The sequence below is a fragment of the Acomys minous genome (assembly GCF_964271855.1).
Source record: "Acomys minous genome assembly, chromosome: 2".
Classification (NCBI taxonomy): domain Eukaryota; kingdom Metazoa; phylum Chordata; class Mammalia; order Rodentia; family Muridae; genus Acomys; species Acomys minous.
The window spans coordinates 79225309-79240446 of NC_140484.1; the positions used below are offsets into that span (position 1 = coordinate 79225309).

The 15138-nt window shown below is 42.2% G+C and overlaps 1 protein-coding gene and 1 long non-coding RNA gene across 7 annotated transcripts in view; one reads left to right on the forward strand and one right to left on the reverse strand.

The window, feature by feature from the left end:
- Positions 1 to 1788, forward strand: part of LOC311589181 — a 4269-nt gene extending 2481 nt beyond the window's left edge. Inside the window, exon 2 of the long non-coding RNA XR_014776438.1 lies at positions 1519 to 1788. This is a non-coding gene — a long non-coding RNA (uncharacterized lncRNA). The remainder of the gene's footprint in view (positions 1 to 1518) is intronic.
- ACSM3 (acyl-CoA synthetase medium chain family member 3) overlaps positions 1 to 13439 on the reverse strand; it is a 23568-nt gene extending 10129 nt beyond the window's left edge. The window contains exons 1-8 of one of the 6 annotated variants that reach the window (XM_084767284.1): positions 13345 to 13417; positions 8745 to 8814; positions 7568 to 7841; positions 6664 to 6874; positions 3389 to 3596; positions 2583 to 2726; positions 2233 to 2389; positions 1937 to 2016 (exon numbers count right to left, since the gene is read on the reverse strand). In XM_084767284.1, coding sequence (XP_084623410.1) covers positions 1937 to 2016; positions 2233 to 2389; positions 2583 to 2726; positions 3389 to 3596; positions 6664 to 6874; positions 7568 to 7768 — 1001 coding nt within the window. In that variant the 5' untranslated portion in view covers positions 7769 to 7841; positions 8745 to 8814; positions 13345 to 13417. Of the gene's footprint in view, positions 1 to 1936; positions 2017 to 2232; positions 2390 to 2582; positions 2727 to 3388; positions 3597 to 6663; positions 6875 to 7567; positions 7842 to 8266; positions 8286 to 8744; positions 8815 to 13249 lie in introns of those variants that run through there. The other 5 variants (XM_084767289.1, XM_084767285.1, XM_084767286.1 and 2 more) reach the window with 5 other exon arrangements.
- Between the last annotated feature and the right edge of the window lie 1699 nt (positions 13440 to 15138).

The following is a 15138-nucleotide window of genomic DNA, read 5'->3' on the forward strand; positions in this document are numbered from 1 at the left end:
AATGGGTTAGGTTGAGAAAGAGAAAGGGCAAGACGTGGGGATTAGGACTAATGCAGAATAAGCAGATTGCTCTAATACAAAGTAACACCTAATGCCAGAAACAGATTGCTGTAATGTAACACCTGATGCCATAGGAACATCTACCTAATAAAGTCACAACCAATGCTATAAGAAGATCATTCTAATATACACTCAGCCCAATAAGAAGAGTATTAATAAAGTAATACCCGACGCCATAGGAAGATCGTTCTAATAAGTCAGGCTTGGTAGGGCACGCCTGTCATCCCAGAACTCTGGCAACAGAGACAGGTGGATTGATGTGAGTTTGAGGTCAGCCTGGCCTACAAAGAATCCAGGACATACAAGGTCACACAGAGAAACACTGTCTCGATTAACCAAAAAGAAAAAAAAAATCATTCTAATATAAAGTAGCATCTAACACCATAAGAGCATTATTTTAATATAAAGTAACACCCAACACCATAAGAGCATTATTTTAATATAAAGTAGTACCCAATACCATAAGCAGATTGCTGTAATGACAGCTTTTCTTTTTCTTATGTTCTTTTTTTTTCTTTTTCAGAAAGCATCACTTGTTGCAAAACAAAAAACAAAACAAAACAAAAAAACCACCATGCCATCTTTAGAAAAGGTATTCCCATATTTACACACACACACACACACACACACACACACACACACACACACACACACACACACACCTATCTTTACATAGATAGATAGATAGACAGACAGACAGACACAGACAGACAGACAGATGGATGATAGATAGGAACTCAGCCTCTGCCTCCCAAGTGCTGGGATTAAGTGCACCACTGCACCCAGCTCTATAATGATATTTTAAATCATTGGTTAAAAAATCACTTCACAACTGTGAATTGTAGTTCTTTGCAGATCCCACATCTGTGTGGGAGACCGCATTTCATGAGTGGTGAGATGGAATGCCAAGGATGGAGTGCCAACATTATCCTTGGCACTCTTCACAAACTCTAAAACTGAGACTATTGTAACATTGGAAAGCCACAGACGAGATCCCTTTCTGGCTTCCCTGTGGGCTGCCTGTCTGATGCCCTAACAAATGCATTGATTTATGCCTTCTTTTTGTTTATGTAATCACTTCCACCGTGGGGCGTATCAATCTAGGCCATCTGAATCCATATCCCTGGCCCATAGTCAGTTACATTTGGCTCAGAATAAACTGCGTATTGCTCTCTTTGGAGCAAGAGCTGTGCTTTACATCAACACATGAGAACAGAAGTGCTGAACTGTGAGCACAGTACCAGTATCTTCTTTTCAGAGCAACAATTCGAATGGATTCAGGGTGGATTTAGAGTGCATTTTCACTTCCGTTCTCTGGGAGAATTTGCAAAAAAGGAGCAAAGCTGATTCCTCTCTCAGCTGGCACCCCAAAGATCAATTCGCCCTCTCCTTTTTAAAAATCATAATCACTGCATTCAGAGCTCAAGACATGATCTAATCTTTCCTTTCCTCTCCAAGTTAATGGGAGCCTGCTCCAGACACAGCAACCATCTGCAAAGTGTCATCAAGATGTCAAAGGAAGAAGAGAAAGAAAACACCAAGTCGGGGGCTGGAGAGATGGCTCAGTGATTAAGAGCACTGCCTGCTCTTTGAAAGGACCCGGGTTCAATTCCTAACACCCACCTGGCAGCTCACAACTGTCTGTAACTCCAAGATCTCACACCCTCACAACAACACACGTAAGATAAAATTAAATAAAAATATATATAAAAAAGAAAGAAAGAAAGAGAGAGAGAAAGAAAGAAAAGAAAAAAAAACACCAAGTCCTGTCCTGACTAGTCAGATCTGTGGTTTCAGACAGAAGTGTCCTTCATGTTCTGACTTCCTTTTCACCCTCTGTCCCCTGACCAAATGTCTATTTACCAGCATGTCTTACCTGGTTATGTCATTCTGTATAAGCATTCGGTAGGCAGTTGGTGCACAACAGAAGACAGTGATGGGGAACTTGGAGAGGGTCTGCAATTTAGAAAAAACAAGCTGTCTCAGCTGAAGTGTAAATCTGCTGGAGGCACAGCGCAATGTGAAACTTTATTTTCCTGTAAATGGACTTTGCAGATGTAGATGTTTTTAAGAATCCCAACCACTGCATATACTTATTAGTTGCCAGTCCCATGAGTGACACCTCTAAGGCTAAAACATTTCCAACCGTGAACCTCCGCTATTCTGCCTTACTTGCAAGATGGAAGTTGACTCAAAACGGGGCAAATAGTGTGCAAACACACATGCTCCTTGGGTCCATGGAGAAAAAACACTGCTCCATGCAGACTTTGCCCAGCCTGTGTCTGAAGTATTCCACATCACATCTGAGGCTGTCAAATCCAGCCAGAACCTGGAATACAAATATCCCTGTTGTATGAATTTGTTGCATTGGTAGGAATTGCATGCGCATAAATGTATGTAAAAATTTAAATATATACAGTTTTAAAAAATGTCTAACTTGTTGGAAAACAAAATTTAAAGGCTAGTCCACACATCACTCTAGTTGCAGTTTTTATGCCCTAGCCACAGTTCTATGAAAATACCTTCCATTGACTGATAAGCCTAAACCGAAGCTGCTGTGGGTGTGTCCGATCATTTTAGGAGGTCCAGTTGTCCCACTGGTGAAGTAAATGGCCATCATCTCGTTGTGTTTTGTGTTCACACAGGTGTGGCTGTCGCTGGCATACCTGCAAAGGACAATCTATGTTTCTATGCGTGGCTGTGACCTCAGAGGAGGATTTGAAAACCCACCTGTCTCCGGCCTGCCTCATCAGCATATGAATGAGCAACTTGGATTCAGCCATAAGGTAAAGGCTACCTCTATTTCCATCCTTCTACTCCTATGATGTGAACAGCCGCGTGCAAGATCATGCATCTGTCTGGGACAGCCCTCATCCAAAATTGATCATTGTGGGTGTGCAGGAGCAGGAGGGCCTACTGTAGATTGTCACAGCCCTGAGGATCCAAAGCCCAGAATTCCCAGTGTGTTAGCTGAGAGCTTCATAGAGAATACACAGAAAATTAATTTCTTCTTCTGCTCAACCCTACATCCTTCTCTTCTTTTACAAGAAAACTCCTTAATAAGCTTCTTATCACTATTCTCTTATTTACTTATTCATTTACTTACTTGCTTATTTACTTACTTATTACTCACTCTCTTACTTGTTTCAACCAGACCCTTTCTTACCTCAAAGCTTCGCACTGTCGGCTGCTAGTCCTGTCATAACCACTGATTTTTCTTTTATTGTTTTCATTTTCATTTGTCTCACTGCTACTGAGTTGGATGCTTTTCTCATTGTTGCCTCCCTTTGTAATGGGGCAATGTTGTTCTAAAATTAAGGGTACTCACTTCATCATTTCCTTGAGGTTCCCCCACCCTTCTCTGGGGTGCTGAGACACAATTAGTTTGGAGTGGAGATTTTCGCACTTGGCTGCCACAGCGTCTACTGCTGGGGCCAAACCATCATCGGTAATAATGCACTTTGCCTTTGAAGATTGTAGTCTGTAGAGGATGTCCTTCTGGGTCAGCTGAGTGGTTCCTGGGATTAAAATCGTGCCTATAGGAAGCAAAAAGAAATATAGCTTAAAAGCAAGATTAAGCTATACTATAGTTAGGATAGTGTAGCTGGTTTATTCACAATCTGTGCGTCTCAGAATGCCTTAGTGAATTAACGAGGGGGAAAAAAAATTCTGTCTTCCATTGTTCTGGTTTTGCCTTTCCAGAAGCCTCCAAGTCTGTGGCCCCTTTGCCCTAATATGGGAGCACTGGTTGTTTTCTTTTTCTTGAGGTATGCATCTTTTCTGTGGTCCTACTCTTGCCTATGGCAAGGTAAAGGGTAGTGTGTTGGTGTCCCGAAGCCAGACACCCATAAACTTCAGCCTCAAATAAGCTCTTCACCTCTGTGAGCCTCAGATTCTGCTTCTGTAAAATTGGGCTTATAAAACTGTGTCTTTTAAAGGATTATTCCAGGACTAAATGAGATAAAGCGTTTTTATTGGAATAAAATGTAATACATCTTAGCTCTTTTTTTTTCTTCAAGAGTGAATAAATATGTTGCCGGAATAATAGACATGCTAACATGGAAGGAGGGAAGTTCATGAGGTCTCACACCTAGACGGAGAACTACAGGCAACTAGTGACTGCCAAGAGGTGGGATTTAGCTCCTCCTAGGAAAGAGCACCCAAATTATTATCCAATACAAAGTGGTCAGCTCTGAAACAGAGGACTCAGCAGTCTGCATTTCTGTGTTTGTGCATCTGTCTATTTATATATGTAACAATGATAGTAAAAGAAAAAGAGGCCATTAACTTGAGGGGAAATGGGAAGCACTGGAGGGAGGGGACATGGGCAGAGCTGGAGGGAAGAAAGAGGGAATCATGTTTTAATTAAAATGTATGTGATGCCTCTTCTTGCTTGACAACTTAATTACATCTGGCATTAACTAAAATTCAGGTTGCTGGGAATACCTGTGAGGGATTTTTTTTCTTTTTTCTTTTTTTGTTTTTTGTTTTTCAAAAGAGGGTTTCTCTGGGTAGCCTTGGCTATCTTGGACTAGCTTTGTAGACCAGGCTGGCCTTGAACTCAAAGCAATCCACCTGCTTCTGCCTCCCTGAGTGCTGAGGTTACCTTACCCAGCTGAGGAAAATTTCTTGATTGAATCATATGAAGCAGGAAGACCTCCCCTAATCTGAATCTTTTGAGGTGACAAGATCCACTTAAATCTGGGCCACACTTCCTGCGGGCCACCTTTATAAAGGGCACGGGAAAGGAGGTACAAGATCTTGACCAGCTTGCCCTCACACTCTCTGGCGAGTCCATTCCTTCACTGGCGTTGGAGCCAATGTCTTTGGGATTCTTATGTATACTGACATCCAGCTGCATCGACTAAATGACTACTGGATTCTTGGTCTTTCCGCGGGGAGATAGCCATTGTTGGACCAGTCAGACCATAACCTGTAAACCACTCTAATAAATCCTGTTTCTGTATGAGTAGAGATCCACTGTCAGTTCTGTTTCTCTAGAGAACACTAATTAATACAATGTAATAAAAACAAGTTAATAATAATATATAAATATAAAATATATATAAATAATTTAAAAAAGAATCTATCTGGGCAGGAGACAGATGTCTCAGTGGTGAAGAGCACCTGCTGCTCTTGCAGAGGACCTGAGGACCTGAGATAGTTCCCAGCACCCACACCCACACAGCAGCTCATAAGAGCTCCAGCTACACACACACACACATGCACACGCACACACACACACGCACATGCACAGACACACACACACACACACATATATATGTCATCTATATAATTTTTTTAAAAAAAGGAATCCTCCATCTATCTTTGTTTCTATCTACTTGTCTACCTATTTGTGAATTTATCATACATCCGTCTTCTGGGCTACACCATTTTTAGCCCCCAGTCCTTAAGAGATAGGTAGACAATATTTACTTCTGGATGGTTTTTAACCCTTCCCAGGTAATACATGAACCAGAATCCCTGAAATCTATGTGAAAGCATAGACTCACAGGCTGCACGCCAGAGTTTTAGATTCAGATGTTGAGCGGAGCTAGAGAATTTGTTTCTGACAAAGTCTCAGTGATACCTGTGCCACTAGGCCAAGGTCACACTTTCAGAACTGCTGGTGAGCATTGTTCATGCTCATTATGAAGTACCTTCCCTGTTTCAAAAACACATTCGAATTCTTGGGACAACTCTGATATTTAACAGTGTCTTCTCAAACACTTTAGGATTCCGTCATAGGCCAGTGAGATGGTTCACTGGGTAAAATGGGCTTGCTGTTCAAGCATGCCAACCTGAGTTCAATCCCCACATTCCATGGTAAAAGGAAAGAACAGACTCCTGAAAGCTGTCTTACTTCCACAAGGCCCATGGTACCTGCACACCTGAATGCATGTGTGCACACGTGCAGGTCCTTAAAGAAAATAGTAGCCAGGTTGAGACATCAGAATAAGGTTGTCTGAGAAGGTCACTGTAAGCTGGGGATTATGGGATCTGGAGAGATGGCCCAGAGGTTAAGAGCACTGGCTGCTTCTGCAGAAGACTCATATTCTATTCCCAGCACCCACATGGTGGGTCACAACCATTCTCAACTCCAGTTCCCTAGACATTTGATGCTGTCCATTCCTGGCTTTTACAGGCACCAGGCATGCACACAGCACACAGGCACACATCCAAGGAAAACCCTCATACACATAAAATAACTAACTCTTTAAAAACAAATCAAACAGAAAACAGAAAACAAAACAAAAAAACCTGACGCTTGAAAGTTGAGTATGAGTTGGCCATGTACTTAGCTGTGAGGGAAAGAAGTTCCGAGCATAGGTAACAGTATGCCAGAAAGTCAGGAAGTGGGAATGACCATAAACATTAGCAGCAAACACTTGTCATGACAGTGTCACAAAGTCTAACTGTGGAGAGAGTAAACTAGCAGAAGCCTTCCAAGATGTACCTAAGACTCCTGGAGCCTCTCTGGCAAGCAGGGTTACTAAACGCTGCCAAAAGTACACTGTACCCAGATAAATGTCTCCTGCTTACTCAGATGTGTGGCTAAACCTGCTTGGTGAAATGTGTGACCAGGATTGTGAGCATACTAACCTGTTCGCAGACAGGCCACATTTGCAAGCCACCACTCTGGGATCTTGGGCAGAATCACCATTACTCTATCTCCCCTTTGCAGGGAACAAGCTTCTGTGAGTATGTTGGCAAATTTCCTGGATAAAGATCCGAGTTCTTCAAAACCCCATCTCACCTCTTCTCCATGTCCATCTATCCACCAGAAAGCTGGATTGGAAAGTCTTTTTCCAGCCTGAGAAAAGCAAAGCCACTCGGACTTAGAGTTGTTATGTACTTTAATTATCATTCAGCTTGCTTAACGAGCCATATTCTCTGCAGAAAACTCACAAGTCAGTCATTAATTAGTCATACAGGGAGTAAGTGCAAACGGCTCAGGTTCTTATTTCTACATGCTGAGGCCCGTGTTAGTTCTTTGGGACCAGGTCCTTTCTCATTTATCATGATTTCCCCACAAAAGTTAGAATTCTTACATCCTCCATCCCCTCATGGATGCATTTATACTTCATTTCTTGCTAATTTGACTCTTAGAGTATATATAATATATTCTCTCTCTCTCTCTCTCTCTCTCTCTCTCTCTCTCTCTCTCTCTCTCTCTGTGTGTGTGTGTGTGTGTGTGTGTGTGTGTGTGTGTGTGTTTAAAAGTAGAAAAGCAAAAAGGATACATTAATATAACCCAGGCTTTCTGAAGCAGCCATGATTGACTTGTGGCATTGTAGGCCAGATAAGTCCATGTTCTGGGGAAGTTTTGCACATTTTGGGACTTCAGCAGATACCCCTCTATCTTCAGATGCCACTGGTAACTATTGACTTCCATGGATCACCCCATCATGGCAGCAAAACTCTCTATAGCCACCACTAACTATCTCCAAGGCCTATGACCTCTTGTAGTTGAGACGCTGTAGTCTGAGTGACATTTGCTCCATACCTTTTCCACACTGCTCCAATGGTCCAGGACATCTTTTGCAAAATTGAAATACTCTGGAATCTCTATTTTGAAATCCTGTTTCATGGACTCATAGTTAGAAAAGTTCTGAGGAGTAGCTGTTTGGTGATTTTTATACAAGACTTTTATAGGACCAGGAATTGTTAGACGCTGAAAACACTTTGCATGAAGTAGCATCGCCATGGTGACAAAAGCTAGCTAGCATCAGTGTTGTTGGATGTTTCAGCACTTGGGATTTCCATGCAGACTAATCCAGCTAAAAGACAAGCAAAAATGGGCATGTAAATTTGGTTTTGTTTGCAAAGTAGTAAGACCCCAAAGCATCTAAGTTTGATCATAATTATTCACCCCCCTCTCAGTGTCATTTTCTGGGCATCCCTGTGTGCTGAACACTGTGCTTTGATGCTTTATAGATTCTTTGCCATTAAATCCTCAGAGAAGCCCTGCAAAGTAGGCACTGTATTGTCTCTGTGTATAGATAGAGAAAATAATAAGACCCATTGGGTGGATTTGAATCCAGAACTCTCTAGGCCCAGCCCATTCTCCTGACTGTGCCCCCACATTATTGCCTCCTATATGGATTTCTCAACTTCCTGTGACTGTAAAGAGGTTTCTGATCCAGGGTCACATCAAAACACCACAGATTATCTACAGATGAGGGAACTGAGAGTAGCCTAGTACCTGCCAGGCCTGAAAGCACTGTCCATGTTTAGCGGGTATCTGTTTATAGACTGCAGTCTCCATGCTCCCAATAGGAGTCCACGTTACCATCAAGCCCACACTTGGAGATATAATAACAGGGCTTCTGTTGGGGAGGTCCTTCCCAGCCACCTCCCCCTCCTTGATTCTGTGGGAAGTAATTTGATCACAATGTCATTTACGTGGCTGGGGCAATTAAAAATCAAGTATTAGTGTTCCAGGGATAAGTTTCTCCTCCTTATGATTCCCACAATTTTCCTACAGTAAAACATAACTACTCTCACCATCATTAAACCATGATTTTAACTGCGATGCTAGCTGTGTGGTAGGGCAACATTTCTGTAATGATAGGTCAGAAATACCAGATACCAGCTAAGCTTTCTCTCCCATGGACCTGACAGCTGGGCTGCATGTTAATGCACCGGGTACATTTGAAACCCAGGCACACCTGATGTCTCACCTCTTTGTGTGAGAGCCTGACAAGTCTTGAGCCCTCTGAGATCATCCAGCTTGGGCCTCCTTGTTTTTCACTGCAAAGAAAGTGAACCTCAGACAAAGGCATCAGCAGGTTTTACCTGTCATCTCAGGGTTCTAACTCGGGTCTTTGGATTCTCATGGGAATGGTTGTACTTTGGGCCAACAGCCGAGTGTGACTTGATATCCCACCTATGCATTGGGTCACTAGGAAAGCTTCTTATAAAAACTTTAATGCCCGGATCATTGGCCAATTAAGTCAGCATTTTGGAGAATGGGTCTATGCACTTTTCAAAAATCGCCTCAGAATTGTAATGCATAACCCAAGGTGAGAGTCACTCATTCAGAGCCTGGGATCTGTGAACCAGTAGCACCACTTGGAAGCTTGTCAGAAATGCATAGTCTTGAGGCCTCACTGAAGATCAGTGCAACCAGTGGATTTCACACTTTAATAAGATTTTCCACACAACTAGATTCTATGTTCAAGTGAGAGAAATGCTGGTCTTTAGGATGCTGGCTAAGCCCATTGCCTGTTAAGATATACAGTCATGGAGTAGGCAGGCGCACTATTTGCCACCCAGTGATTGTGACCGCTTTTGAATAGTGAACCACTGTGAGTCTCAGTTTTACATTTTATTAGGAAAGAGACCAACAGATCCTCTGTCAGAGAGGTGTATTTACCAACGATTGAGTTCAACAATGCAAACTATTCCTCACGGCACCTAGCCTACTGCTTTTCAATAGAGTGAGGTTTGAAGGTTGGTAAATGTTGAACTTAGTGGACCATATTGTCCCTGTTGTGATACTTGACTCTGCCACAGATGATGACCACTGAAACTTGAATTTCATGTGTTATGAAGTATTGTTTCATTTTTCTCCCCCACTGTTAGCTCACGAAGGTGTTAAACTGAGCAGGAGGCCAAGTAAGCTCATGGGCTATGGTTGGCTGATGACACAAGACTGTAAATTCTGTGTGAACCTGCACTTTACCTGTGTCACACTCATGCTTCCATCCCTGGGACTTATATCCACATTTGACTCGTAGAATACACATTTTTGACCCAGTTTTCTGACCCAATTGAAATTAAAACCAATTAAAAAAATAATGTTAGCCTTTAGGCCCAGAGGCAGGCAGATTTCTTCGAGTTCAGGGCCAGCCTGGTGACATCCTTTCTCAAATATATATACATTCCATATATATATGGAAATATTTGTTGACTGAATAAATGGCTTTTTCCCAAGGGGGAATTTTTAACTGCAGAGCTGTAGTTGACCTAGGAAGTGTCTCTGCAGCTTTCAGCAGTGTTATATGGCTACCTACATGACCCTCATGAGACGGTTTATGTTAATGTAAATGCCAATTTAAAATCAGTTCATTACCAAACTCCTCAGGTAAGGCCTGGAACTGTGTGTCCACCTCCCTTCCCCATGCTGGAATTTCTGAGCTTGCACAGGTCTTGTGCACACTGTTACAAAGACTGTAAGTTCATGTGTGCACTGGCCTGCTGTGTCCAGAAAGCAGTTACTCTGTAGATCTGGGGGGAGTGGCTGGCAGGGCTAAAAATAATCAAAACTCATTGTTTGAAATTCTCAAAGAACTAATAAAAATGAGTAAGTAGAACAAAAGAGAAATCAGTTTACTGGTAACAGTATCTTAAGTGCCTGATAGGCATGTGCGCCTCTGGTCTCCATGCACTGGTCAGAGCTGGTGGAAGCCTTTCTGGATCTCTGAAGATCTGTCTGGATAACAGCCCACTGCTGAACTCACACAAAACAATAAAATACAGGAAAATTGAAGAGGACATTTCCCAATGTAAGAGTTTTCTCCAGGTTCAGGGTTGGGAAAGGGCTGCCCAGAATTTTCTGTAACCTAACAGCATGGATAAAGCCATGACCTGACATAGCAGCCTGTCTTTAGGACAGATGTCACTCTGAGGCTGTTTCCCGGGTTAAGTCCTCATTGCCACAAATGGCACTTGGGTTGGCTCCAGGACCCAGAAGGAAAGAGTGCTGGCAAGGAGCTACCTGCCCTTTTGGCTATGCGCCATCTCCTTAGCAGAGGTAGGCTCATGTTTCTTTCAACTTTGCCTTTCTGACCCCAGTGCTGCAGACTGACAGGTGGGAGTCACCACTGAGATCTTGGAGGAGGCAAACTCATATTGGTCTTTACTTTTTGGTACAATGTCTTCAAATGATTCGGAAACCATAAAAGATGCAAATTGAAAAATGTCCCTTTCCTGTCTTGGAGGTTTTGTGTTTTGTCCCCGTCTGACTTCCCAGGAGCCTCTGCTCTTTCTGTCATCTCAGATATGACTGCATCCACTCATTTCTCTACTAGCAGTACCCAGCAGGTAGCCTAAGTTCTCACCCACCCAATTCAGTCTCAATAATGTGGTTTCAGACACCTTCGTGAGCCTTTTAAAAAGTAGCTGCATTGCCCTGCACTGAACTGAACAGCTGCCCAATTCATCTCATTAATCTATCCCCTATCAATGATCCCTTGAGTTGTCCCTATTATTTTACAATTTAAATGAAAAATTGAAACCACTTCTTCAAAAAGAATACCTTAATTCTTTCTCCTAATACAAATATTATTTTACAATAGTTAAGAAGTCCAGCTGAAACAAAGGGCAAGAATTTGATGTGGTCCAGGCACGTTCTTTGTAGGTTAGTACGGTTCTATTTATTTGCTCAGTAAATATTGACTGAATGTTTGAAATATTGCAGATGTAGACAACATATTGGGGGAATCCAGACAAGGTCTCCTCCCTGTCATAGACTGGAATATACAAACGAGTAAAAAAATAAGTGTGTTGTTAATGAAAAGGGAACTTAGGGTGGCAGGAGAAAAGAAAGGCTATTTGGATGGTCTCTCCAGGGATGTTCAATCTCTGCTGGCATCTGGCAAAAGTGTTTTGCACTGATGAATTATTCCACATTCCAGAGAAACACACCACCCTCAACCACACACATACCCAACCGGACACTGTGCCCATGCATCCTGAGACAGGCCTACACCAAATGCTGAGAATATGTCAGTGAACACGGCGAGGCCAGCCCCCACCTCAAGTTTACGGACTATTAAACAACTGCAAATATTTATACTGGGGATAAATGCAGTGTACTCACCCCACTGAAACCAAGCAGAATCAGAGAGTTCAGTGTGGTTTCTCCCCATCCCTGTACAGGCTTTTCTCCATTCAGAATCTTTCACACATACATAGATATAGCCACTGAGTAGTTGCTTGTGTTCCAGTAAACAGCCAGCCACCCATGCTCATGCAAGAATGCTCATTAAACTCATTGTACAGAATAGACCCAAAGTAGGAGGGGGGCTAGTTGGGACGACGAAGGGGCTTGACAGGAGCAGCAGGGAGATGGGAGAGAGTAGTAAAGGGTAAATACGATCAAAGTACATTAGTATGTATGAAACTGTCAATGCGTATATTTTCAAAAAGAACTTATATCAATGAACATTGTAAAAAATTTACATTATAAAAAGAACAGAAAATTGACCAGTCAGTTGAAACTCAAAATGAACTAAACCTTTTTTTTTTTTTAATAAAAGAGGAATAACATCACCCCTTCCACAAAGCTGTAATATTTCTTTCTTCCCAACACAGCTTAGTCAGTTCTCGCCTTTTCGGTGCTCTTATCATCTTTCAAAGCTCACTTTCCAGGTTTGTAAAATCCTTTGCAGATGGAAGAAAGATAATTTCTGCATGGTAAATCTAGATTTTACACCAAGCCACCGAAATGTTACTAAGAAAAATTCTAAGAAAAGTCACCACTGTCTGGCCAAATGTGCTTTTCAAAGTATTTAAAGCCTCGTCTGAAATACAGGCTTTGGGTCCATAAACATACATGGCAGGGCAGAGGGATCTTCCATCTCACCACATCTCCTCCACACTCTTCCCCCTGCTTAGTCCACGTGATAATGGCAGATCCACAGCCTCAAAGCAAAGTAAAACTCCATAGTTCTCATCCTCAACAAGAACATGCCTTAACGTCCACCCCCACACCCTCAAAACACTACTTTAGAATGCCCCTTGTCCTGAAGAGCAGACTTTATTGTCATAGATTTTTCATCTCTATGCTTCCCAAATATAGCTTCTTAGAGGTGATTCGCTTACTCTTGCATATATAGAAGATGAACTTCCATCTCTCATTGAGCAGGGTGTGGCCAAGCAGACGAGAACAGAGAAACATTTGGCCCTACTCAGAATTTTTTTTTTCCAAAACATTTGTCATGTTAAACACATGTATCCAGTATTAAGAACTCAAATCTCACCAAAAGCCTAAACCGAAAACTTGGCTGCTCTGCCTATAGCCCCCTGCGAGAGCTCGCGCCCCACCAGCTCCGTCACAGCGTTCAAATGACAGCTGAAAGGTTCTGAGAGAAACACCTTTGCTATCTATGGCTTCAGAGAGCACTTTCTGGAGTTGCTGAACATGTATAAAGAAGGTCCACAGAACTGCAGGAAGTCTTACCCAGGAGAAGAAATGGGGTACTCACTAAAGATAAGGTTTCCCACACAGCTGGAGTGAGTAGACCTGCTTCATGGGAGAGAAAGTCAGTTTCTCACCTCTGCTTTAGTGTTGGTAGTAGATCAAAGTGAAAGGAGTGTGACAGTCAGAGAGCCAGACCAGCAGGAGTGCCTTTCATTGATTGGTGGACACACTGGAGGGAGGAGCACGAATGTTTACATAACCCTAGCCTGTCCTTCTTAGCCTTCTTAACAGGTAATGATTTGTATGCACAGCAAGCTTTTAGTGGCCGGCAAAGCTATGTGTGCGCAGGAGGGAAAGTGTCCAATGAGTGCCTGAAAGAATCGGAGGCGCACACAGGCGGTCTTAGCCCTTCAGCGGGGGAGGCAGGAAGAGCAGGGGCCCAGGTCATTCTCAGCTCTGTTGTGAGTTTGAGGCTACCCTAAGCTACATGAGACCATGCATTGAAGAAAAAAAAAAAAAAAAAGAAGTCAGAGGAAGGAACAATTGAAGAGACAGAGAGATATTTTGAATTGAATAAACAAAGAACATGAGACTTGTGTAGGGCTGATAACAGCTCTCAGGAACTGGGAAGAATTAAGGTAGATTGAGCACCTTCAGAAGACACAGGTCTCTCTGACCCACAGCTCAGTGCCCTGCCTCGCTGCACCACAGCTACACAGTCCTGCTGCTTGCCTAGTACGCAGGAGCGTTCCAGCCCTGACAGCCTTGCACTCTCACTGCCTGTAACTCTTTTCTCAGATTGCTCTCTGGCCAAATCCTCATTTGGTGAGATATCCTATCCAAGATACTTTCTTCACCATTTTTTCTAACCTAGCATGCTTCATTTTTTTTTTTCTCCTGCTTTTAATTTTTAAAACCCTTTTCTGCTACAGAGAGAGACCCTGTCTTGAAAAACCAAAGAAACAAAAACAAAAACAAAAACCCTTTTTCCATATCTCATCATCAACTTTGAAAATAAGAACTTTGTTTTATTTGCTGATAGATCATTATTGTATATATCAGCTTCTAGCATATGTTAGTCATCCAATAATACGATGTGTGAATAAATGGCTCATTTAATTGTATGTGATAAAAATGAAACTCAAATTTAGTTAAAAATAGGAATTTAAAAAAACAACAAAGGGAATTATTAAGCATGCATGGTGGCACATACGTTTAATCCCAGCATTTAGGATGAAGACGTAGGACCTTGGTGAGTTTGGGGCTAATCTGGTCTACACAGAGTTCTAGGACAGCAATGGCTTACATAGATAGATCCTATCTGAAAAATGAACAAAATAAAAAGGAAAAATTTATTAGTCTCCTTTTTAAAAATGGTCTCAGATGGGCATGGTGGCATATGCCTTTAATCTCAGCACTTAGGAAGGCAGGCTGTGAGTTCGAGGCCAGCCTGGTCTACAAAGCAAGTCCAGGACAGAGAATCCTGTCTTGAAAACAAACAAACAAACAAACAAACAAACAAACAAAACCCAAGAGACAGAGAGAGAGAGAGAGAGAGAGAGAGAGAGAGAGAGAGATTTCACAGCTGGAGAGATGACTCAGAGGTTAAGAGCACTGTCTGCTCTTCCAGAGGTCCTGAGTTCAAATTCCCAGCAACCACATGGTGACTCACAACCATCTCTAATGAGATTTGGTGCCCTCTTCTGGCATGCAGGTGTACATGCAGATAGAGCACTGTATACATAATAAATAAATAAATCTTTTAAAAATTGTTCAAAAAAAAGCGATTTCTGGAATTACTATACATAGTTACACTGTGTACAAATGGTCTTTTATTTCATTCTTTCAGATCTTTATGCACTTTTGCTTTGTTTTACTTTCATTGGCTAGCATCTGCACCAAAGCAGTGAAGTGGAAATCCTCACCAC